Raw genomic sequence first — 25834 nt, 5'->3', positions numbered from 1 at the left:
ACGCACACGCATACACACACACACACATACACACACACACACTGAAAAGTTAGTGCACATCAACTAAGAAAAATGAAGCCCTGCTTATTGTTACCACAAATAGCGTTGTTATTTAACATAAGCCCTGGCTATAGAAAGCCCTCTGTTAACAGTGTTCAAAGTGTGGCAAGAGTTCAGGGAAGTGTTGGTGTCACCTGTGCCAAAATCAGTGTGGCACCAGTCCAGAAACAGCTATTTAGTGTGCATGTGTTATAAACGAGTGAAGGCAACCTGGCTGGCTTACCCAGTTACTGCTACTGTGTGGATTATAGGTGGACATACATGAAAACATGCACACAACCTTATTTTATTTTGTGTCTGCAAAGTAGGCTAGGTTGTCAAGTGGAAGTTAAAACTGTGAATGAGTGAGACAGAACGAATGAACAAACTTTTTTAATGAGGGAAAAAAAAAAAAAAAAGAAAAAAAAAGAAAAAAAAGAAAAGAAATCAGAATATTCACAAAATAACAAAAAGTTATAGAAATACAAACATGGCATTCAAATACACAGTAAACATTTACACAAGTACATAATTATAATACTTGTATTCATGACAAAAATGTATATAAATATACATGGTTGTGGTGCACAGAGAGAGAGAGAGAGAGAGAGAGAGAGAGAGAGAGAGATTATATTGATTATGATGATGACAATGACAAAGTACACATGGTACACTAGGATACACACAAATACATGTGTAAACATTCACATGTATATAATAATAATGCCTGCAGTTGCAGACAACTGAAACAGAGACAAAGCAAAAGGATGAGAGAATTTCAAACAAAATCATTTGAAGGTGTCCGCAACTTCTTTGGTTAAATGAGAATGATAGGCATTTTAAAATTTATTTAATGAGGTGTGATTATGCAGAGAGGATGGAACATTGTTCCAGAGCAAACCATCAGAATACATGAGGCTAGATTTTAAAAGATCAATTCTAGGAAGAGGCAACATTAACTTATGAGCATGGTGATTTATGTTAAAAAGAAAGGAACAAGTAATTGATGGTGGAGCACAACCAGATATTTTGAACATGAAAACTGTTTTGTTATACTTGAGTTTCAATTTCAGTGGAAGAATGTTGAACATTATATAGTCTGTAAAGGACAAAGAAGATTTTAGTAAAACTAATTTCAGAGCATGTCTATATAGACTTTGCAGAGGTTTCAGAATATTTTCGCTTGCCAGGTCCCAGGTAGTATTGCATAATTTACATGAGATTCAATGAAAGTATTGAAAAACATTTTATGGGAATGGATATCTAAGAAATGTTTGATCTTGGAGAGAGAGAGAGAGAGAGAGAGAGAGAGAGAGAGGTGCAAGCACAGGTACATGAATTTTTTTACAATGTTTTCAGATACTATCCTGGGCAAATCAAGCACAGTGTGTTTGATTCTTTGACACACATTCTGCTTTTGTGCCTCTCCTGGTTTTGTCTCTATATATTATGAGTAGATTCTTTTTTCTTCTTTTTTTTTTTTGAAACGTTGAAAAATATGTGTGTGAGGTTGAGAGAGATAGGGAGAGAGAGAGAGTAAGCTTTTTTCAGACTCTTACCACAGGGAAACAAGCTTTTAAGGATTACAAAAGGCGCAGGAGAGAAAGTGTTGCTTTGTTTTTGGTTCTGGCCAAGACTATCTATCCCTGTGTCAGGCAAGCCTGGCACAGAGCAACTCCGTGATTATTGGCAGTCTTTGGCCTCCCACTTATTGATTTGCAGAGGCAGTGCCACAGAAAATCAGTAGAAAGGAAGGCAGGCAGGCACACTATCGATCAGATGATGTTCAGTCATTGTTACTGGCTTCCTTTGTGCTACTGGTGTGACGCACATTGCGGTGTTGAAAATGTAACTTTGCCTCCTGGAGAGAGGTTGACAGTTAGTAGTTCGGTACTTGTGTTGCTGTTGTTGTTGTTTTCTTAAATGCTGCGTTCATATCTATTTTTAATTTTGAATTAACTATTAAAAAAAAAAGAAAAAAAAAGAAGAAATAAAATCACCTTTCAGCATTTTTTCTTAATTAAGAATATATTTATTTTAGAAAAGGACAAAAAAATACACAAACATACAACAACAAAAAAGAAAAAAAAGATATACCACCCCTCCATAAAATCCCTTTCATCATTTAATTTCAAATAGATATAATGTTGCAAGAGATGAAGAATGGAATGTTCAAAACACACACATAAACAAGAACAGAAGACATACAAATGAAACACACACACACACACACACACACACACACATGAAACACACACACACACACACACACACATATGTGCGCGCACACGCACACACGCACGCACATGCATGCGCAGGCACACACACACACACACACACACACACACACAGATATATAGAGAGAAATTTAAGAATGTTCAAGCAGTCCATAAATCAGACCTACACACAAATGAAACACACACACACACACACACACACACACGTGCGCGCACACGCACACACGCACGCACATGCATGCGCAGGCATGCACACACACACACACACACACACACACACACACACACACACACACACACACACACAGATATAGAGAGAGAAATTTAAAAATGTTCAAGCAGTCCATAAATCAGACCTGTCAGAATGTGTTTGGTACTGGTTTTAGTTGTTTTAGTTTTTGAAAGCTTTTTTTTTATATATATTTATTATTATTATATCAAAATGATTTCATCATCTGCTTTCAGAATGAAGAAAAAGTATTACAACTGGGATGAGTGTTTGAATCTACGTGAAGTGAAGGTGAGTGGAGTATTTCTTTTTCTACTTCTTTTCTCCTCCTTCTTCTATTCTCACTCTTTTTCTTGTTAACACACGCCAACCATGGCACAATCAACTATACGCAGATCTGTGGTCCACCTTTCTGCAGACGCCTTTCATTGCTCAGCTTTGTTGTGTTTGGGACGTTAGATCAGTGCCACAGACGGTTTGATTACTGTTCTGCAGAACTTGCATTCACTTATGATATTCCAGCTCCCCCCCCTGCTGTGTTCTTTTCAGCTCATAGTCAGACTGAGGTTCTGTGTGGAGACTCTTTACAGTGGGTCAGCCACAAAAGGAATGTATAGGAGCTGAACTCAGAGGGGTGCTGACGTCATTGCAGACACACTTTAATGTTGGTGTACTTTCAGTAATGACACATGTATGTATGTAAATATCGTTATACGTGACTGGAGATTACAAAATTGAAATGAGTTCATTCTTGATTATGTATGCATGTGTGTGTGTGTGTGTGTGTGTATATATATATATATATATATATATATATATATATATATATATATATATATATATATATAAAGCAACATGCTTTAATGTGTGTGTGTGTGTGTTGTTCTGCATTGAAGCATTTCCATACTTCCAGCACTTTGCACCCATACAGACATTTGAACAGTATGTGCACATACACAAGCACTAAAGCATAATGTGTGCATGCACACACACACACACACACACACACACACACACACACACACACACACACACACATTAAAGCATGTTGCTTTTATCCAGCCAGCAACAACAGGGCCATGTCAGGGCTCAAACACACACACACACACACACACACACACACACACACACACACACACCACACCACAACACCACACACACACACACACACACACACACACACACACACCACACCACAACACCACCACACACACACACACACACACACACACACACACACACACACACACACACACACACACAAGCATGTTGTCTATCATTTGTCTTGTTCTCAGGTTCTTTCTCTTTGCCTCCCTTTCTTTTGCCTGCTCTGTTTCTCTTTTCTCCTGTCTCTTTCTCCCACATGCATGTACAAGTGCAGACCTGCAGACCTGCTAGTGCCTGAACCCCCTTCATGTGTACATGCATGCAGAAGATCAAATACGCAAAAGAAAGATCCCAAAGATCCTGTAATGTGTGTCAGCATTCGTTGGGTTATGGAAACAAGGACATACCTGGCACGCACTTCCCCCTCCTAGTCCCACAACCACTCTCCCCAAAGACAAAGCGTTACTGCCTTTAACATGGCCAGGGTAGAATGGTCACATATGTAAAGGCCCACTTGTGTGTACATTCCAGTGAAAATTGGAGTCAAAGCCCACAAATGGGGGGATAAAAAAGTACAAGTACATATGTGTGTGTTTGTGCATTTGTGTGTGTGTGTGTGTGTGTGTGTGTGTGTGTGTGTGTTTTCTTCTGACTATGCATGCAAAGGTGCTTGGTGTTGTGATTGCCTGGGTGATATATGGATGTTGACTGTGCAGTTGACATGACTGTATGTTGTATACAAGGATAGTAAAGAAGTTTTTACTTGAAATTTTTATATAGAATTTTTCTTTTTGTTATATTTTACTCATGTGATTAGCATTGTTGTATATTAAGGAAAGGCGCAATAGAAATAGATTATTATTGTTGTTGTTGTTGTCGTTAGTAGAAGTAGTAGTGTTTTTGTTGTTATTGCTATTACATATTATTATTATTATTGCTATTATTATTATTATTGTTGTTGTTATATGTGTATTTTATTATTATTTGCATATAGTGGTCTCCTCACAAATGTATACACACATGTGTATCCATACACACACTTTCTCTGTGCCTGTCTCTGTCTATCTCTCTTTTCAAGTCGCTCTCACACAGTCACACTTATATTAACATACAGATACACACATTTTATTAGCACAACACAGGTGTAAATGATGTGTACTAAAGCATTTATGCACTTCTTTGGTTCCCTTTTTATATTGCTATTACCGGTATCTTTTTCCATTCTATTTTAGACATAGTGTCTCAGCCTACAGTGCCAAAGTTTATATTGATGTCAGAAACATTTATTATTATCACGATAAGAACAGCAGTCTGATATGAATGTGGGACACTTTGCTAAGTGAATGAACCTTTATTGAACCAGGATGTGCTTTTGTTATTAATTTTTTGTTTGTTTGTTTGATATTGTTGTGGGGTTTTTTTTCACCCAGAAGAGCCAGTTGGCTTAGAGAAGGGGAAAGAAGAAGAAGGGGTGAAATGGGGAGGCATTTCTTCATTGACATAAATCTGGCATCTGCCTTTAAAAAAATAAAAAAATAAAAAAATGCAGATGTGGTGTAGCATATGTAGATCAGCCTGCATTCTTTGACACCTTACTTGAGACTGGAAGTCAGTTTTAGTCTCAAGAAAGGTCATCCAAAGTCTGTGACAGTGCTTTTTGTAAGGCATTCAGGACAACAGCCACATGCTAATAACGAAGTTGGAAAAAACAAGTTCGTGCACTGAAGATTTAAATTCACTGTGAACCCACTTCTCTGAAACTCCTTGAAACTAAAAAATGAGGTCTAACATAACAACTAACAAGGCAGAACAATAATGTGAATAACCCAGCTTCTAAGCGCGTTGGGTTACGCTGCTGGTCAGGCATCTGCTTGGCAGATGTGGTGTAGCGTATATGGTTTTGTCCGAACGCAGTGATGCCTCCTTGAGCTACTGAAACTGAAACTGAAACCAGCTTCTAGAGAAGACTGAACTCCACAGTTTAGTTCTGGCACAAGCCACTGGTTTTCATATTACATCGTCACTTCAGTTTCTTGGGTTAGACTGGCTGAAAGGACTGTGAGATGGAGAACTGACAGTTGATGAGCATTCCTGGACTGAGGAGGAAGGTGGCAGGATGGTTAAGATACTTATCTGCCAATACAGTGACCATTAGGGTCAGGGTTTGCATCCCTGTCTTGCCCTTTCTCCTGAGTTTGACTGGAATATATAACCGAGAACTCATTCCAATGAGACGATAAAACGAGGTCCTGAGTGCAGCACACAGTTGGAGTGCTGAAAAAGAACCCATGACAACATGTTGTCCTCTGGCAAAATTCTGTAGAGGAAATCAACCATAATAGGTATACAAATATATATATATATATATATATATATATATGTGTGTGTGTGTGTGTGTGTGTGTGTGTGTGTGTGTATGCATGCACTTAAGGCCTTACCAGTGCACTGGCTAATGCTGCTGATCAGGCATCTGCTCTAATTGTATTTTTTATGTCTTGGGTATGGGTGGCAGAATAAAGAAACACATCTTTTTTTTCACACTTTTATGTTTTGTTTTGTTTTTTGTTTGTTTGTTTGTTGTTGTTGTTTTGAGTGGTAAACAGTATTCAAAGATAAATATGCAACTTTTGACTCCTAAAAAAAAAAAATCATAAAATGAAGCTAGGAGTATCAAAGATACAAAAAGATTTGAAAGCTTTGTGCTGTGATTGTGTGTGTGTGTGTGTGTGCGCGTGCGCGCGCAATTGTTCTGGGTGAAAATGAAAGGATTATATTTTAAATTTTGTTTTAAATGATTACATTATGATTATTTATCTAAAATCTGCTCACTGGGTAATTGAAAAGCTCGTGCTAAAAAAAACAGTTTCTTGTGCACTGTTTGGTACCCACTTTGTTTTGAAACAAAGAGTTGCAGACACACCAACATGCTTCCTTGTGTTGTTGCAGTCCCTGAGAAAGCTGAATCACCCGAACATTGTGAAGCTGAAGGAGGTTATCAGGGAGAATGACATGCTGTACTTTGTCTTTGAGTTCATGAAGGAGAACCTGTATCAGATGATGAAAGACAGGTCAGTGTCCAGTCTGCCTGTGTCTGTATATTTTGTCACGTAGAGAGAGAGACAGAGAGAGGACACAAGAATGCAGGAAGTTTAATGCAAAGGCCGGGAGAGAGAGAGAGAGAGGAGGGGGGTGGGGGCAAAGGTGTTTGGGGGACAGGGTAGAGAAGGGAAGAGAAACGTGTATATTGGTGTGTTTTGTTTGCCAGGGAGTGAAAGACAAGGATATATGGAAATGATTATGTTTACCTACATGAATAAAAGTGTGTGTTTGTGTGTGTGTGTGTGTGTGTGTGTGTGTGTGTGCAGGAACACATGCATATATATATATATATATATATATATATATATATATATTCTTCTGTAGTATTTTCTTTTTAACGATTCAGTTTATCTGTTCGTGTGTTTCAGGGACAAATTGATACCAGAGTCAGTGATACGGAATATCATGTATCAGGTTCTGCAGGGGCTGTCTTTCATGCACAAACATGGTGAGTTGGGAGTGGGGGTGCAGATAGGTTGCTTTTGACAACAGCTCACTTTATTTTGACACTGATTGATTTACCACTGGAATTGCACTGTACACAATCTGGCACGAGTCTGTTGAAACAGAGAGAAGTTCATGGTCAGTGCTGTTGCTGTTGTATTGATGTTGCAGACATTTATTATTTTGATAGAATTCTTGAAAGTTAAGGCATGTTTTTCCATTTGAAAATCTACAGATGACTATATTTTCATAGTTGACAGGTGCAGCAGCTTTGCTCATGATACAGACAGGGGCACACAAATGGTTTCGTGTAGAATTGATGAACATTGCTTAACTATCTTTAACATTGTGAAAATTGTAAAGTAATATGACGAGAGAAAATAATTATTAGCTACAGCACAGGTTTTTTAAAACTCTATTCCGCTCATGTTTGGATCGTCCTGAAATATAAGATAGTTGGTGGTAACATTGGTGGGGTGTGTTTCCCTGTGTAGTTTACAATGTTCTTCCACAGAATTCTGAAGCACTGGTGATAATGTCGCTGTGGTGTGTGTAGTTTATACCAGGGTTCTTTCACAGAGCTGTGAAGCACTGGTGATAATGTAGCTGTGGCGTGTGTAGTTTATACCAGGGTTTTTTCACAGAGCTGTGAAGCACTGGTGATAATGTAGCTGTGGCGTGTGTAGTTTATACCAGGGTTCTTTCACAGAGCTGTGAAGCACTGGTGATAATGTAGCTGTGGTGTGTGTGGTATACCAGGTTTCTTTCACATAGCTCTGAAGCACTGCTGATAATGTAGCTGTGGCGTGTGTAGTTTATACCAGGGTTCTTCCACAGAATTCTGAAGCACTGGTGATAATGTAGCTGTGGCGTGTGTAGTTTATACCAGGGTTCTTTCACAGAGCTCTGAAACACTGGTGATAATGTAGCTGTGGCGTGTGTAGTTTATACCAGGGTTTTTTCACAGAACTGTGAAGCACTGGCGATAATGTAGCTGTGGCGTGTGTAGTTTATACCAGGATTCTTTCACAAGCTGTGAAGCACTGGTGATAATGTAGCTGTGGTGTGTGTAGTTTATACCAGGGTTCTTTCACAGAGCTGTGAAGCACTGGGGATAATGTAGCTGTGGCATGTGTAGTTTATACCAGGGTTTTTTCACAGAGCTGTGAAGCACTGGTGATAATGTAGCTGTGATGTGTGTAGTTTATACCAGGGTTTTTTCACAGAGCTGTGAAGCACTGGTGGTAATGTAGCTGTGGTGTGTGTAGTTTATACCAGGGTTCTTTCACAGAGCTGTGAAGCACTGGTGATAATGTAGCTGTGGCGTGTGTAGTTTATACCAGGGTTCTTTCACAGAGCTGTGAAGCACTGGTGATAATGTAGCTGTGGTGTGTGTAGTTTATACCAGGGTTTTTTCACAGAGCTGTGAAGCACTGGGGACAATGTAGCTGTGGTGTGTGTAGTTTATACCAGGGTTTTTTCACAGAGCTCTGAAGCACTGGGGATAATGTAGCTGTGGTGTGTGTAGTTTATACCAGGATTCTTTCACAAGCTGTGAAGCACTGGTGATAATGTAGCTGTGGTGTGTGTAGTTTATACCAGGGTTCTTTCACAGAGCTGTGAAGCACTGGGGATAATGTAGCTGTGGCATGTGTAGTTTATACCAGGGTTTTTTCACAGAGCTGTGAAGCACTGGTGATAATGTAGCTGTGATGTGTGTAGTTTATACCAGGGTTTTTTCACAGAGCTGTGAAGCACTGGTGGTAATGTAGCTGTGGTGTGTGTAGTTTATACCAGGTTTTTTTCACAGAGCTCTAAAGCACTGTTGGTACTGTAGCTGTGGTGTGTGTAGTTTATACCAGGGTTCTTTCACATAGCTCTGAAGCACTGGGGATAATGTAGCTGTTATGTGTGTACTTTATACCAGGGTTCTTTCACAGAGCTCTGAAACACTGGTGATAATGTAGCTGTGGCGTGTGTAGTTTATACCAGGGTTTTTTCACAGAGCTGTGAAGCGCTGGTGATAATGTAGCTGGTGTGTGTGTAGTTTATACCAGGGTTTTTTCACAGAGCTGTGAAGCACTGGTGATAGTGTAGCTGTGGTGTGTGTAGTTTATACCAGGGTTTTTTCACAGAGCTGTGAAGCACTGGTGATAATGTAGCTGGGGTGTGTGTAGTTTATACCAGGGTTTTTTCACAGAGCTGTGAAGCACTGGTGATAATGTAGCTGTGGTGTGTGTAGTTTATATCAGGGTTTTTTCACAGAGCTATGAAGCACTGGTGATAATGTAGCTGTGGTGTTAGTAGTTTATACCAGGGTTTTTTCACAGAGCTCTGAAGCACTGGGGATAATGTAGCTGTGGTGTATGTAGTTTATACCAGGGTTCTTTCACATAGCTCTGAAGCACTGGGGATAATGTAGCTGTGGTGTGTGTAGTTTATACCAGGGTTCTTTCACATAGCTCTTAAGCACTGGGGACAATGTAGCTGTGGTGTGTGTAGTTTATACCAGGGTTTTTTCACAGAGCTCTGAAGCACTGGGGATAATGTAGCTGTGGTGTATGTAGTTGATACGAGGGTTTTTTCATATAGCTCTGAAGCACTGGGGAAAATGTAGCTGTGGCATGTGTAGTTTATACCAGGGTTTTTTCACAGAGCTGTGAAGCACTGGTGATAATGTAGCTGTGATGTGTGTAGTTTATACCAGGGTTTTTTCACAGAGCTGTGAAGCACTGGTGGTAATGTAGCTGTGATGTGTGTAGTTTATACCAGGGTTTTTTCACAGAGCTCTGAAGCACTGGTGATAATGTAGCTGTGGTGTGTGTAGTTTATACCAGGGTTCTTTCACATAGCTCTGAAGCACTGGGGATAATGTAGCTGTGGTGTGTGTAGTTTATACCAGGGTTTTTTCACAGAGCTGTGAAGCACTGGGGATAGTGTAGCTGTGGTGTGTGTAGTTTATACCAGGGTTCTTTCACATAGCTCTGAAGCACTGGGGATAATGTAGCTGTGGTGTGTGTAGTTTATACCAGGGTTCTTTCACAGAGCTCTGAAGCACTGGGGATAATGTAGCTGTGATGTGTGTAGTTTATACCAGGGTTCTTTCACATAGCTCTGAAGCACTGGGGATAATGTAGCTGTGGCGTGTGTAGTTTATACCAGGGTTCTTTCACAGAGCTCTGAAGCACTGGGGATAATGTAGCTGTGGTGTGTGTAGTTTATACCAGGGTTCTTTCACAGAGCTCTGAAGCACTGGGGATAATGTAGCTGTGGTGTGTGTAGTTTATACCAGGGTTCTTTCACATAGCTCTTAAGCACTGGTGATAATGTAGCTGTGGTGTGAGTAGTTTATACCAGGTTTTTTTCACAGAGCTGTGAAGCACTGGTGGTAATGTAGCTGTGGTGTGTGTAGTTTATACCAGGGTTCTTTCACAGACCTGTGAAGCACTGGTGATAATGTAGCTGTGGTGTGTGTGGGTTATACCAGGGTTCTTTCACAGAGCTCTGAAGCACTGGTGTTGATGTAGTTGTGGTGTGTGGGTTTCCAGGGTTTTTTCACAGAGATCTGAAGCCAGAGAATCTGCTGTGTAACGGCACAGACCTGGTCAAACTGGCTGACTTCGGGTTGGCACGAGAAACACGGTCCCGGCCTCCATACACAGACTACGTCTCCACAAGATGGTAAGCACATCTGTTATGATGTATTGGCAGAGTCTTTATTGAGCATGTGCTGCTTGTCTTTCTTCATTTGTTGACGGCGTCTCCCATGTCAGTTCATTTACGAGTGGTCTGAAAGAGTGGGCTTTTTTGTGTATGACTGTTTATTCCCAGCCGTTAAGGTAGCCATACTCTGTTTTCAGGGAAACATACACTTGGTATGTTTGTATTTTGATAACCCACCAAACACTGACAACACCAACCTTTTGACTGCTGCTGATGGGTATGCTCTTCAGTTAAGGGCTGTCATCTGAAACAGATTGGTCAGGATGCCGACACCATTATTTATTTGCACTTCTTCCTCTTAGGTTTGCGTTACTGTTGTTGAGCAGAACCAAGACTAAAGTACACAAAAAGTGGTGATTGCGTTGTGCTTAGAATGCATGCCATGCTTGTCTCTTTTCTTCAGGGCTCAGCAGTTAAGGGGTAAACATGGGCATCTGATTTTCTGCATGTGTATGTGCACAAAGGGTGTTAAGGTGCCAGGAAATCTGCTAAAAGCTGACCTGGGAGATTGGAATAACTCCACTTTTAACCCAATAGGGGCTGATACTGGTATCAAACCTGAGAACCTTGGATTGGAAGTCTAGCACTTTTTTCTACAGCCATTGTACCCATCAGCAAGGGCTTGGTGTCCTGTTCATAAAGCAGGTCATTTGTTGAAAAAAAAAGAAGAAAAAAAAAAGAAAAAAAGATTGCACTGTGTTTCTAGGTTGTTGTTTTTTCTGCAGACATTTTGGACATCCAGTTACAAGAATGTTACAGTGGATCTTTGTTGTCAAGTCATTGAATTGTGCTTGTTGTTATGTTTGAAGTGATGTATGTACAAGTCTGACATTGGTCTGCTATTTATGTGATACAGGTCTGACGCTGGTCTGCTATGTATGATACAAGAATGTTACAGTGGATCTATGTTGTCAAGTCATTGAATTATGCTTGCTGTTATGTCTGAAGTGATGTATGTACAAGTCTGACATTGGTCTACTATTTTTGTGATACAGGTACCGTGCCCCAGAAGTGTTGCTACGTTCCACCAACTACAGCTCTCCCATTGACATGTGGGCTGTTGGCTGTATCATGGCTGAACTCTACACCCTCCGACCCCTCTTCCCTGGCAGCTCAGAGATTGATGAGATTTTCAAGATTTGCTCAGTTCTAGGCACACCAAAGAAGGTGTTGTAACCATTGTGATGGTTCAAAATGTGTTCAGTATATTGCATGTTGAAGGAGCAATTCAAACCTGAAAACGCACCAACTTTTGTGAACCATTTGTTTGGGTAAAAAAAAAAAAAAAATCTTTTTAGATATGCCACACATTGTTCAAACTAAGATTGTAAGAACAGTGTTTTTCTAAAGAGTAATGATGTTGAAGCTACACAATTTTCCACAGAAACAAGAATATTTTTAGTCTACCACCATCAAATGATTCATATTCAGCAAGGACTGCCTCCATCATATTGGCCTAAATAGTTGCAATAGACACTGTTGGAGAGATAAAATTAAGAGGTGCAGCAAATTTGTTTTTTCTGAAAATTTCAACATCATTTGATTTGATGAGTCCATGAAAGATTATTTTTTAAATTTTTGATCCGCATGCCACTTTTGATGCTGATGCTGTGTTTATTGAATGACATTGTTAACAGTGAATTATTTACTTTAGGTGACTGGCATCTGTGACAGTCCAAATAGCATTTACAAACTGTCATTATGTGGAAAGCAGTGCATGAGACCATTGGAAATGAGTATTAAAATTTGGACTGTAAATAATTTCCCACTGTAAACATAAACATGAATAAAACAACCATTTTTTGTGACGGAAAAAAGAAAGTGAATGCTTGCACACACCCACAGACTCTCACACCCTGTTCCCCTCTACTCCCCCCCCACACACTACACACACAAAATACACACACACACACACTTTGTATTGTATTGTATTGTATTCTGTTGTGTTCTGTTCTGTTCGACTCCCACACAAATACACACACAACCACACCCCCAGCCCCCGACACCCCCCCCCCCCCACTCCCCTTCACCCACACACATTTCTAGAGGTGGTGTTGGTCTTTTGGTCTTACAATGCAAGCAGCTAACCGTGAAGCTCTATGCCCTGACTGCTGAACAGGAGGACTGGGAGGAGGGGTTCAGACTGGCAGCAGCCATGAACTTCCGCTGGCCACAGTGCGTGGCCACCAACCTCCGGAGCCTCATCCCCAATGCAAGCAGCGAAGGCATCCAGGTCATGAGGGACATGATGGCTTGGAACCCTCACAAACGACCCACAGCAGCTCAGGTAAGGAATACAGAAGGACTCTTTTTTTCTGCAAAGGATATCATTTCTTTTTTCTGCAGAAGATATGATTTTTGTGAAGTGACTGAAGTGGAAAAATGTCACAATCATCTGTTTATCATGGCTTGGATCCTACACAAATGGTCCACAGCTGCTTAGGTAAGAAATGCAGAAGGATTCTTTTTCTACAAAGAATTTTTTTTTTAAAGTGACTGAAGTGGAAATATATCATAATCACCTGTTTATCATGGCTTGGAAACCAAACAAATGACCCACAACTGCTCAGGGAAGAAATACGGAAGGATTCTTTTTTTCTGCAAAAGATAGATTTTTTGTTTAAGTGACTGAAGTGGAAAGATGTCAAAATCATCTGTTTATCATGGTTTGGAAACCACACAAATGACCCAAAGCAGCTCAGGTAAGGAGTACAGAAGTACTCTTTTTTTCTGCATTGGATACATCTTTTAGGCAAATGAAGTGGAAAGATGTCATAATCTGTTTATCAGGAGAAAAATATCTCTTGTGATATGAGCCGCCACCCAAGTTTCAAATTTTATTGACAGAAAGCTTTATCATGTTTGATGTTGTTTTGTTTGTTTTTGTTGTTGTTTTTGTTTTTTTTAACCCTTGCATTGCCAGCTATATTTAAGCTGCTGACAGCTGCTAGCTGGCTAAGTCAGCTGTACAATACAGCTGGAAACTGGCTATGCAGCAGAGCTGTCAGTGTCACTTGTCAGTTCACTTGATGTGGCACAAACTCTTCTCCACTGTCACTGTCAGCAGCAAAATCATTATCCATCAACTGACTTTCATTTAGACTTGCAGTTTGTTGTCCCGTATATTGTGGTCCAAATCAAGACTGCTGGTTTCAGTCTGAACTGGTTGAAGAACTCGCCATCGTTCAAATTAAGTTTAAAAAATCCTCTGAAAATCGCTCCAAACTGCACGAGAGTTGGTTCAACAATGAGAAGGATGTTTCTGGTACATGTGGCAGGAAGTGCTGGCTAAGTCTGGTGTTATTTATTGAAGAGTAGTGCAAGTTTGTTAGCTGTCATGCTCAAGTTGCCGATCGGCTCCAGCAGAGTTCTCCCTACAAGTCGCCATGCAGCGACTGTTCTGGTCTCACTGGAAGTCGCTGAGTGGTGACTGAAGCGACCAAAGGGTTAACTGTCAAAACTCCCTGACAGCAGCAATATCAATAACATTGAAAGTATGAGAGCATATTTTAAATTCTGTCTGGTATTATTATTTGGACCATAAAAAAACAAAAAAGCTGTTATGTTTCACAATATTTGTGGTTTTCGTTCTTCCAGCTGGGCAACATGTTTTTGAATCTATCTGTTGTTATTGTTTGACCATGAAAACCCAAAGCTGCTGTCTTGCCCCAGTGTTTGCAGTTGTACTCCTTCTTCCATTGGATTAAGTGTTTTTGAATCTGTGCAGTATTATTGTTTGACCCACAAAAACCAAAAGCTGTTGTGTGTTGCATAATGTTTGTGGTATTCCTTCTTCCATTGGACAAAGTGTTTTTGAGTCTGTGTTGCAACAGTGTTTGTGGTACTCCTTTTTTTTCCATCAGACAAAGTGTTTTTGAATCTGTGTAGTTTTATTGTTTGATCCATATGAACCAAAAACTGTTGTGTGTGTTGCAACAGTGTTTGCAGTACTCCTACTTCCATTGGACAAAGTGTTTTTGAATCTGTATAGTTTTATTGTTTGACCCATATAAAGAAAAAGGTGTTGTGTGTGTTGCAACAGTGTTTGCAGTAGTGTTCCTTCTTCCATTGGACAAAGTGTTTTTGAGTCTGTGTAGTTTTATTGTTTGATCCATATAAACCAAAAGTTGCAATAGTGTTTGTAGTAGTATTCCTTCTTCCATTGGACAGTATTTTTGAATTTGTGTAGTTTTATTGTTTGGCCCATATAAACCAAAAGCTGTTGTGTATGTGTTGCAACAGTGTTTGCGGTACTCCTTCTTCCAAGTGGGCAACAACCTTGGAATGGGGTCCATGTCCCGACCAGCAGAGACGGTCACCAACCCCTCCCCGGCCACCGCCCTGGTCAAGAAAGAGGCGCGGCAGGAGCCACAGCCCAAGACATTTCCAGAGTCCCGCCCTGCCCCTCTTCGCTTCAAGGAACCATCCATATTGCAGGACTCTCCCAGCAACATCCTGCCTGCTATATCTAATCAGGGCCCTCGGCAGAATGAATCTGTAGGTTTCTGTGTTGGGGTGTTTGTGGCTTACACACACACACACACACACACACACACACACACACATATATATATATTCATATATACTTATTTAATTTTATATATTATATGTGGTTGTACTGTGAGCTATGTAGCTTAACACCAGAATGGTTTGGTTAAGAAAGTTTGTATCGTATGCATCATACTGCAATTTCCAATTTGCAGTCCACTCTTGGGCAGCTAATGTCCAGTTTAATGGTCCCTTCTTTTATGATCTTATAAATATTTGGATTTGCATCCATGTCCATGAATGCCATTAAAAACCAAGAAATTTCAAAATAACCATTGCCTTAGGTTGTTTATATTGTCTAAATGCTCAAAATCAGTTATGGAGATTGGTTTCTCACTCTGCCACACACAGACAAAAGAAGAAAAAAAATCATTCACTGTTACGTTCATTGTTATTTGTTATGCTTTGGTTTCTTTTGTTGTTGTTGTTTTTTTTAAGAAGGAAGGACATTTTAGCATACTTACATATTCAATACATTAATGTATTGATAATTTTATTAATCAAATTTAATAGATAAAGGACAGTCTACAAGTGGAACTTAACCACATTTCTGTTTTTGGGTTTAATGAGCTGTGGATAAAGTTTAAAAGGTTAATAAGTTAAAAAACTTTTTAGACTTCTTCTTCAACTCATGCAGCCACAAACACTTATGCTGTTTAGTTCTATTTCATGCCTCTCCTTTGTCTACTCAGCATGAAGTTTGGCTGTCTTTAAAAAAGACTGTGTTTGGCTGAAGTGAACATAACTCTGCCTTCTCTTGACAGGACACATTTGCCATGACAGTCACAAAGAAGCAGAGTGGTCGAAAGCGCTGGGGTGGAGGGGGTGGTCTGTCTGACACCTGGGATGACTGGAACGATTTTGACTTTGGGAGTCCCAGCAAGAACACAAAGAAAATGCCGGCCATTGGCGCACGGGCAAACAACAAAGAAAACGATGAGGACGACGATTTCTTGGGGTGAGGTGGCAGATAGGGTAGGGTGGGCACTGCAGTTCTGTGGGTTTGAAAACAGCACTTGAGCCTTCTTTCTGAAGGATCTCTGTGTGTGTGCTGTTCACATGGGAAACAGTTTACTTTTTTTTCCCAACTCTGTGTGTGTGTGTGTGTGTGTGTGTGTGTGTGTGTGTGTGTACATATGCTTATCTTTGTGTGCTCTAGTGATGATTTTTTCATTGTCTTTTTTAGCATTTTGGAGGGGGGGGGAGGGGTGGTTTGGGGGGTGGGGGGGGGGCAGGGTGAAATAGTTTTTATTTTCTTTATTAGTTCATTTGAAAAAAAAACAATTTGATTATTTAAGAAAAGGTAATAGTGCAGAGATAAATTTGTTGTTACTGTTTTTATTCTGAGTTCTATCCTTTGATGATTACTTTAAGATTTTTTTTTTTTATATGATAAGACATAGAACAAAATGAACAGTTCCAAACTAATGTGAAAGGCATCCTGAATGTTGAAATGTGTTCAAGAATGTGTCCAGACTGACTCCAGTGGAATTTACACCCAGAGGTTTATTTTCTACCCATAACAGTGAGACATTAGTAACGACCATGGAAAATGTATATTCTCAATATTACCTTCATGTGTTTTCCCATTTATTGAAAGGTGAGGATGTTAGAGAGTTCCTAATTGGTGGTGTTGTGGCCTGGTGTTGATGCGTCCACCTTGGAAGTGAGAGAATCTGAGCCCAGGGGTCCCACACTCGGCTGTATTATCTCCCCCTCCACTAGAACTTCAGCGGTTGTCTGGACGCTAGTCATTCGGATGAGACAATTTCAGCCAGTGTCTAGTATGTGTTTTAATGTATATATATATATACATATATGTATGTTTAAACAAACGAAATGAACGGTTGTGTGTCATTGTCAGGAGCCTGTTGAGCAAGAAGCCAGCCTCCAAACCAGCGGCCAGAATTAACTCGGGACAACGCACATCCAACAGCTCAGCCAAACAGCACTATGTGAGCAAGGCCAGATACATGCCAGGTGAGACAGCATGGTTGACTGGTACTGATCGTATTACATGACTTCTTTCTTCAGTTGGAACTGTTGGTTACTGATTGTATTACATGACTACTTTCTGTTGGTTACTGATTGTATTACATGACTTCTTTTTTCAATGGAAACTGTTGGTACTGATTGTATTACATGACTTCTTTCTTCAATTGGAACTGTTGGTTACTGATTGTATTACATGACTACTTTCTGTTGGTTACTGATTGTATTACATGACTTCTTTCTTCAATTGGAACTGTTGGTTACTGATTGTATTACATGACTTCTTTCTTCAGTTGAAACTGTTGGTTACTGATCGTATCACATGACTTCTTTCTTCAATGGAAGCTGTTGGTTACTGATTGTATTACATGACTTCTTTCATCAGTTGAAACTGTTGGTTCTGATTGTGTCACATGAGTTCTTTTTTCAGTGGAAACTGTTGGTACGATTGTATTACATGACTTCTTTCATCAGTTGAAACTGTTGGTACTGATTTTGTCACATTACTTCTTTCTTCAATGGAAACTGTTGGTTCTGATTGTGTCACATGACTTCTTTCTTTAGTGAAAACTGTTGGTACTGATTGTATTACATGACTTCTTTCTTCAATGGAAACTGTTGGTACTGATCGTATTACATGACTTCTTTCTTCAATGAAAACTGTTGGTACTGATCGTATTACATGACTTCTTTCTTCAATGAAAACTGTTGGTACTGATCGTATTACATGACTTCTTTCTTCAATGAAAACTGTTGGTACTGATCGTATTACATGACTTCTTTCTTCAAATTGAAACTGTTGGTACTGATCGTATCACATGATTTCTTTCTTCAATGGAAACTGTTGGTACTGATTGTATTACATGACTTCTTTCATCAATTGAAACTGTTGGTTCTGATTGTGTCACATGACTTCTTTCTTCAGTGGAAACTGTTGGTACTGATTGTAAATACAGTGTTGATTAGTTGTTAACTATTCCTTTGTCTGTAAGTTGTTCTTTGGAAATCAGGAGAAGTTAGTTTGACAGTGCTGAAGCTGAAGTGTTGTTTTGTTTGTGTGTGTGCATACATGTATTCTTGAATTTGTTCATTGGGAAGGGATAAAAAAAAAAAAAAAAAAAAAAAAAAAAGGAGCCAATACGTGATATATGTTTTATATAAATCATATAAATAAATACTTTGTAAATATGTGTATGTTCACGTGTGTGTGTGCATCACACACATATTGCTTGGAAGAAAGGAACATGTGATTTGCTTACTCAAAAAGAAAAGAACGTGATTTATTTATTTAACACTGTGTCCCATATCATTATCTGCCATTGCTATCCTTCCTGTGTGCAGGCATCAACCCCAAGAACAGTGCCCGTAAAGACAGTCTGGGGACAGACTGGCTGTCAAAAAGCCCGGGTGATTTGGGAAAGCCCAAAAACACACAGCTGACCAGTCTAGGTAGGCTGCATTTGACAGTTACTTGTTGATAAACGTTTATTTATCTTGTGTGCTGTCAGTTAGAGAATTTGCACACAGACTGGTGAGTCCCATTCCAGTACTTTGTCGCATAATAGAGTTACACTTGATATTTTCTTCAGCAATCAGAGGTTTTCAATAACAAAGATATGAAAACAGAATTATACCAAATGGTAAAAATAGAATGAAAATGGAAAACCTGCACAACGAAGTGACGAACAGTTTTGTAGAGGACGAGAGAAGTAGTAGAGGATGACAGTTTGATTTGCTTCTCGTGCGGTTTCAATATTTTCTGAAGACTTGATATTTGTGGCACAAAAAAGATAGCAGTGTGCATTGCAAGGAAAAGCTGTAACTGAAACATGTTAAGTCATGAAACAGCTGGATAAAGAGAGAGAGAGAGGCCAGTTACATTCAGAACTATGGTTAATGTATGCAAGTTCTTTTTTTGGCTCTTTCTGGAATATGTTGAAAAGGTCTGAAAAATTTTTTGCAATCGGACATGATCTGTGTAAATTTACAATCAATTTTCATTTATCCAACAGTGTTACTTGAGTGAATGTTGGACACTTTTGTCTGGGTTTTATTATTTTTCATATTTTTATTCTTGAAAAAAAAAAGGTTTTGATGGGGTAGAAGGACAGGGGCTGTATTTTGGGTGCTACTAGTGTGTGATGTGCATAACTCAACAAAATGTTTTGAACAACACACCAAATTATTAACAACCACTTGTCAAAAATACTTGTTGGCATTTACTAAGTGCCAGCTGGATTCTGAGTTTTACTGTGTCTTTCAGATGCTTGCAGTGATTTTGTGAAGTGATATTTCTTCCTGTGAAATCAAACATGTCTGATTATTCGTTCTCATACACTTAGTCATGTATATTTGTATCTCTCTGTGCTGCTTATTCACTCTTATTTATTCACTTACAAATGTATAAGCACAGATATGCAAATGCACACAATCATACAAAATTATATTTGTCCAGAAAAAAACACATGTACATGCACTGACATACATGTACACACACAAACACAGACACAGACACATACACACACACACACACACACACACACACACACACACACACACACACACACAACTGTCACACACACACAGCTCTCACACACACACGACCCTCACGCACACACAGACACAGATGCACACCCACTCTCTCTCTCTCTCTCTCTCTCTCTCTCTCTCTCTCTCTCTCTCACACACACACACACACACACACACACACACAAAAGTGGATGATGTCACCCATTGTTGCTAATATTTACCCCACATGACAGGCACAGGGGAACCCAAAAAGTCTCCATTAAATACTGGCAAAGGTATAGAAATTGGTTTGTTTTGATGCTTCAGAAATGGACATGGTTGCACATCATTTGTGTGTGTGCTGTTTTTGAATTTGTTTGATGTGCTTAATATTGATAACCTTTGACATGATACCTTGCATGTGATTTGATCGACCAGTAATAATCAGCTGTTACCAGGAGCACCACACCCTTCATGGCAACTTATGGTTGTTGATACTTATATAGCAGCTATCTTTGGTCAGAGACCAAGCTCTTAGCACTTTGCAAATGCAAGGTGATTAGCACAACAGGCTGCCCACTTGAGTGGTGGTGACTGACAGCTGCCTTTAGGCACTCATACATTTGCTATGTCATTCAGTCAGCTTTGAATCGTGCACAAATACAGAAGTATATTAGAGTGAATTTCTCTTTCTAACTTGAATGTTAGCTGGCCATTTTTTGGTCTCTTACCTCAAACAAGTAAAACAAACTTTTGGTCACAATCTGGTATTCTGGAGCATTTTTTAAATACTTTTCCTGCTGCCACTAGTACTTGGATTATGATCTTGAAAGCCAGGATGAATTCTGTTAGACTGATGCCTCTGAGAAGGCACAAATAACAAAATTGAGAGGGGGAAGGCATGGAGAGGGATGGTGTAAGGAAGGAGTGGGAAGGAAAAAAAAGGAATCTCTTGAATATAGTAGCTGTGTGAAGTACATGTCGTCTGTTATTTGAGATGATTAAGTTGTTCACTTTCCAACAACTTTTCTTGAAAATCTAGGCTTGTGCAGTAGTGAATGGTGCTCCTGTGACAGTTTTTATGATAGCACTGGGTCCCTTCATGATGAGCCAGTACATGAGCTGACGTCTTGAGGTGTGTGTGGCACTGTTTCACTTGTCTGTTTGATGCACACAGGTGGTGGGACTGGTGCTCGCAAGTTCAGTCATGGTGGTGGTTTTGATTTTGGTGTGTGAGATAACAGCACTTTCCTCCTCTGGTCTTTTCTGCCTGTCTCTTGCTGTTGTTGTTTTTTCTTGTTCCCTGCCCCCCCGCCCCCCCACCCCCCCATCTAGACCTCTTTGTGGTTGGTTGTATCAGCCCATTCTTGTGTTTGACGATTTTCATGGCACTTCCAGAGTTCAGGACCAAAGCATACCAAAACCAATCTTAAAAGCTTATTTGATGTGCAAGAAAAAAAACAGACACTTATCTCAGTTCTGTTCTAAAGTATTATTGACTTCAGTGAAACTTATCATGAAGTCCGGCTCCAAAAGTTTTCTGGATACAGGTCTTGTAAATGACCTTTACTAAAGGTCAAGTTTCTTGTTAGAAAAATCTGTAAGTGTTTGTGTCAGTTGGTCACATTTGTGTGTAACAATTTTCAATAATCTTTTCTGAAACTCATTTTTTGTAGATTAAGTAATAAAGTGATGACCTTTTTGCAACTTACACTTAGAAAAAAAGAAAAGAAAAAAAAGATTACAGATAATAAGGTTGGAGAGCAGTTGAGGTTTCCCTTGAAAAAAATTGTCATGGTAAATACTTTATGTTTTATAAAAAGGAATATTTGACATAACAAATGTCAGCTTCAGTTGTCCAGTATATTTGTTCCAGGAGATGTAACTTACCATCATATTTCACCAGACAAGATTTGGTTTACATGGCCCTATGTCACTAAAATGTATCAGTTAGAATTATAAAGGTATTATATCATTAATTAAATGCATAAAAATGATGGTAGAATTGAATGTCATTTAACTCAATTTTAAGGTCACGAGCCACTGCAATTAGACCCCAGAATATACTGATGTGAATGTGGGTGGTGTTTGTGCAGATTTGCTGATTTAATGATTAACCCTTTCACTACTGGAACTACTTGTGATGTTTGTAAAATAATCACCAACCTCAAAACAAAACAAAAAAACAAAAAATTACAAAAATTAAAATTATCTTGGAAGTATGTAAAAGTAAAAGTATATATTATCTTGAAAGAAAATGAGTGGAGAATATGATTATCCAAACTTTAGTTCAGACAGGGTGACTTAACTCCCGAGATATCCACGGTCGGAAATGAAAGGCGTAATTGTGTCTTCATTTGATGAATTGCACTGACAGGCTCACTAAGGTCTTTTTCTTTTAATGTATTTCTGGGCATTTTAAGTAATGTTACGAAAAATTGTCAACAGCTTGATAGAGCAAATGGTGTCTGGTTGAAAAGAATTTGTGAAAAAAGTGAAAATGGAAAAAAATGAATGTTTCTGTTTAATTAACTCTCCAAAGATACAAATATTGCATAATGGAAACTTGCTAAGCATCAGCACTTACTGGCCTTTCAGTGGGCTTAAAAAAAAGAGGGGGGGGGGGGCAGGGGAGGGGGGGGTGTAGGATGCATAATGGAATTAGTAGATTACATAAAAAAAATATCATCCTGAATGTTACTTGAATTCAGCAGTCTGAAGATAACATAAAGAATATACTGACCTGATTGTTACTTGAATTATGCAGAGTATCTTATTTGTTGCTTTCAACAACATCAGATGACCATTAGTTTTAGATATAAGACTTGATGAAAAATATTTCTCAATGAAAATATTCTGTAACTTAAATTATATATATATATATATATATATATGAGTTAACTAGAATGGAAACAATTGATTTAAGACTTTTTCAGTGAAGTATGTTATTCCACTTTATGAAGACATTCTAGATTTTTTTCTGAAAATGATATGAGTAGAGCAGAAAAAGAGTAATGCTTCTTTGCTGGGTGTTTGTTTTTTTTTCGATTAAAAAAAAAAAAAAAAAAAAGACAAGAGAGAAAGAAAGAAAAGAATAGATTCTGTTTGAGATAGGATCAGGATGCAGGCATTGCTTGGTGGTTTGTTGCACGGGTGGCTGAAGGAGTCGTGTGTTGCTATGTGTGGCACTGTGTGTGTGGTGCGGCAGGTGCTGGGTCCCCCAACACCCATAAGTACAGCCCTGTGGGCTCCAAGGCAGCTCCCACTGGTGGTGATGGTGCTTACGTCCCTTCTTTCCTCTCTAGTAACAAAGGTAACGAGGGTGAGAGCTGTGTGGTGTAATGTTCATTTCATGATTGTCAGGATGGTTGTTGTTGTTATGCACTTGCATTGTGTGTGTATTCATGAGCATACATAGATTGTGTTGACACATTACACATGTGCTCAAACACTGGAAGAGTGTGACACCAAAATTAACATGACGCAGCATCACTTGTAAATTCCGATTAATTTTCTGTTTGTTAAAGAGTTAGTTTTGACTGAAGCTGATTATGCAGCCTATGATTCTTCCATCCCATCTGACTGCACTGCAAAAAATTAGACTATGATAAAGCACAGTTATTTTTCAGAGGGAAGCTGGTGCAGTATGAACTGTTTAGCAGATTGTGTGCGCACAAATTCCAGAGGTCACATATTCAGAGGAGTGATATGCATGATATTAATTGAAGAACATAAAAAAAATGATATGGTTTCAAATGGATTGTTCGTTGTCCTAATGTGAACCTGACAACATTGAAAGAGTGTTTAAGAAGAAATCATGTGTTGTTATTAGGCTGACAGGAAAGCAAATGCAGCAATGTATATGTCAAGGTTGATTGAGTGTGGGAGTTTTGGTGTGCAACAGTGTGAACAAGGAATAACAAAAGTCAGTGATCAGCAGAACAATTGTCATAGCCAAAAGGGCAAGAGAGAATGGTATAAGTTTAAAATGTGAATGGCAGATATGTGTCTACACTGACACAATCCTTCCAGAGATAATGTAGTTATGTTGTGTAGGTTCATGCATTTGAAAGCGTGTGTCAGAGATAAGTTTGTTGAACAATAAGACAGTCAAGTTTGCAGTCTAGATATCAAGGTTGTGCGGTTGGTCAGAAGGACAGGAAGAACATGACATTGTATGTTTATGAAAGTTTGTTGTTTTTTTAAAGAAGAGTTGGTTTTGAATGGAGATTCCTGTTCGAAATTGTTTATGTAGTGATTGGGGAATGGGGTGGGGGTGGGGGGTAAAAAAAAACAACACATTAGGATACAAATGATGCAAGATAATGTGTTGGTATTTCATGTGCAGCAGGTGCAGGAGGCAACATGAACTGGAAGAGGGCCCAACCTATGCCCCTCAGCAACAGCCCGGGGGGAAATTTCGGAAAACCTCTAGGCCATGGACGCACAGACTGGGCCTCCAAGTGAGTTGTTTTGCCTGCTGTCTGTTGTTGATGAGATTGTTCTGGAGACGGATGGTTGGTTCCTGTTGAGTAGTTCTGCCTGTTGTTTGTCAATTGTGAGATTGTTTAGGAGACGGATGGTGACTCCTGTTGAGTTGTTCTGCCTGTTGTTTGTCAGTTGTGAGATTGTTTAGGAGACCGATGGTGACTCCTGTTGAGTTGTTCTGCTTGTTGTTTGTCAATGGTGAGATTGTTTAGGAGACGGATGGTGGTTCCTGTTGAGTTGTTCTGCTTGTTGTTTGTCAGTTGTGAGATTGTTTAGGAGACGGATGGTGACTCCTGTTGAGTTGTTCTGCTTGTTGTTTGTCAATGGTGAGATTGTTTAGGAGACGGATGGTGGTTCCTGTTGAGTTGTTCTGCTTGTTGTTTGTCAATTGTGAGATTGTTTAGGAGACGGATGGTGACTCCTGTTGAGTTGTTCTGCTTGTTGTTTGTCAATTGTGAGATTGTTTAGGAGACGGATGGTGGTTCCTGTTGAGTTGTTCTGGCTGTTGTTTGTCAGTTGTGAGATTGTTTTGGAGATGGATGGTGACTCCTGTTGAGTTGTTCTGCCTGTTGTTTGTCAGTTGTGAGATTGTTTAGGAGACCGATGGTGGTTCCTGTTGAGTTGTTCTGCCAGTTGTTTGTCAATGATTGATTGTTTAGGAGACGGATGGTGGTTCCTGTTGAGTTGTTCTGCCAGTTGTTTGTCAATGATTGATTGTTTAGGAAATGGATGGTGGTTCCTGTTGAGTTGTTCTGCCACTTTTTTGTCAATGATGAGATTGTTCAGGAGACGGATGGTGGCTTCAAGTGAGTTGTTCTGCCTGTTGTTTGTCAGTGATGAGATTGTGTAGGTGGATGGATCCTGAAGGGAAGAAGTAGTGTTGCAGTGTGGAGAGGATCCTGAAGACCCCTGAATGTGACATTCTTTTCTGCAGAGAGATATTCAGTGATTTGTGTGTGGGTACGCTTTTGTGGGTGTGTTTAAGAGAGAGATTTTAGTTTTTTTGCTTTTGTTTTTCAAGATGACATTCTGTCCGTCTGTTTATCTGTCTCAGTCTGTGTGCCTTTTTTTTTTTTTTAATTTAGGTATCTGAGCCCTAAAGTTTCTTTGATATTTTGATGTGTTTCCATTTTAGTTGTCATCGGCAGAAGTAATTCTGTTGTCAAACTCAATGAGGTAACTTGGGCCTTACTTTTGATTTGTCATTTTTGGTATATTTTTCCACTGACTTGGTTATGAAATAGTTCTTACTTATTTCTGTCATTGATGCAAAATTTCACTGACTTGGTTGTTGTTTAAATTCATGCAGTGATACATATTCAAGAGTCCAGCACTAAGGATATATGGCATGATGTCTATCACTTGTGGCTGTGATTTTACCCAGTGTTGAAAGATTATATGTCAACCATACCACTTGCAG

At 39.3% G+C, this 25834-nt stretch overlaps 1 protein-coding gene across 2 annotated transcripts in view; it reads left to right on the top strand.

The window, feature by feature from the left end:
- Window positions 1–25834, top strand: part of LOC143280112 (serine/threonine-protein kinase dyf-5-like) — a 40998-nt gene that overhangs the window by 7011 nt on the left and 8153 nt on the right. Inside the window, exons 3-15 of one of the 2 annotated variants that reach the window (XM_076584661.1) lie at window positions 2742–2796; window positions 6559–6680; window positions 7080–7159; window positions 10704–10836; window positions 11874–12045; window positions 12998–13165; window positions 15121–15375; window positions 16191–16384; window positions 17291–17406; window positions 18760–18867; window positions 21104–21154; window positions 23135–23239; window positions 24278–24389. In XM_076584661.1, coding sequence (XP_076440776.1) covers window positions 2742–2796; window positions 6559–6680; window positions 7080–7159; window positions 10704–10836; window positions 11874–12045; window positions 12998–13165; window positions 15121–15375; window positions 16191–16384; window positions 17291–17406; window positions 18760–18867; window positions 21104–21154; window positions 23135–23239; window positions 24278–24389 — 1671 coding nt within the window. Of the gene's footprint in view, window positions 1–2741; window positions 2797–6558; window positions 6681–7079; window positions 7160–10703; window positions 10837–11873; window positions 12046–12997; window positions 13166–15120; window positions 15376–16190; window positions 16385–17290; window positions 17407–18759; window positions 18868–21103; window positions 21155–23134; window positions 23240–24274; window positions 24390–25834 lie in introns of both variants that reach the window. The other variant, XM_076584660.1, reaches the window with a different exon arrangement.

The sequence above is a fragment of the Babylonia areolata genome, chromosome 3 (assembly GCF_041734735.1).
Source record: "Babylonia areolata isolate BAREFJ2019XMU chromosome 3, ASM4173473v1, whole genome shotgun sequence".
Taxonomy (NCBI): Eukaryota; Metazoa; Mollusca; class Gastropoda; order Neogastropoda; family Buccinidae; genus Babylonia; species Babylonia areolata.
Note: the sequence above shows the minus strand (reverse complement) of the source record. Positions and strands in the feature narration are given on the sequence as shown.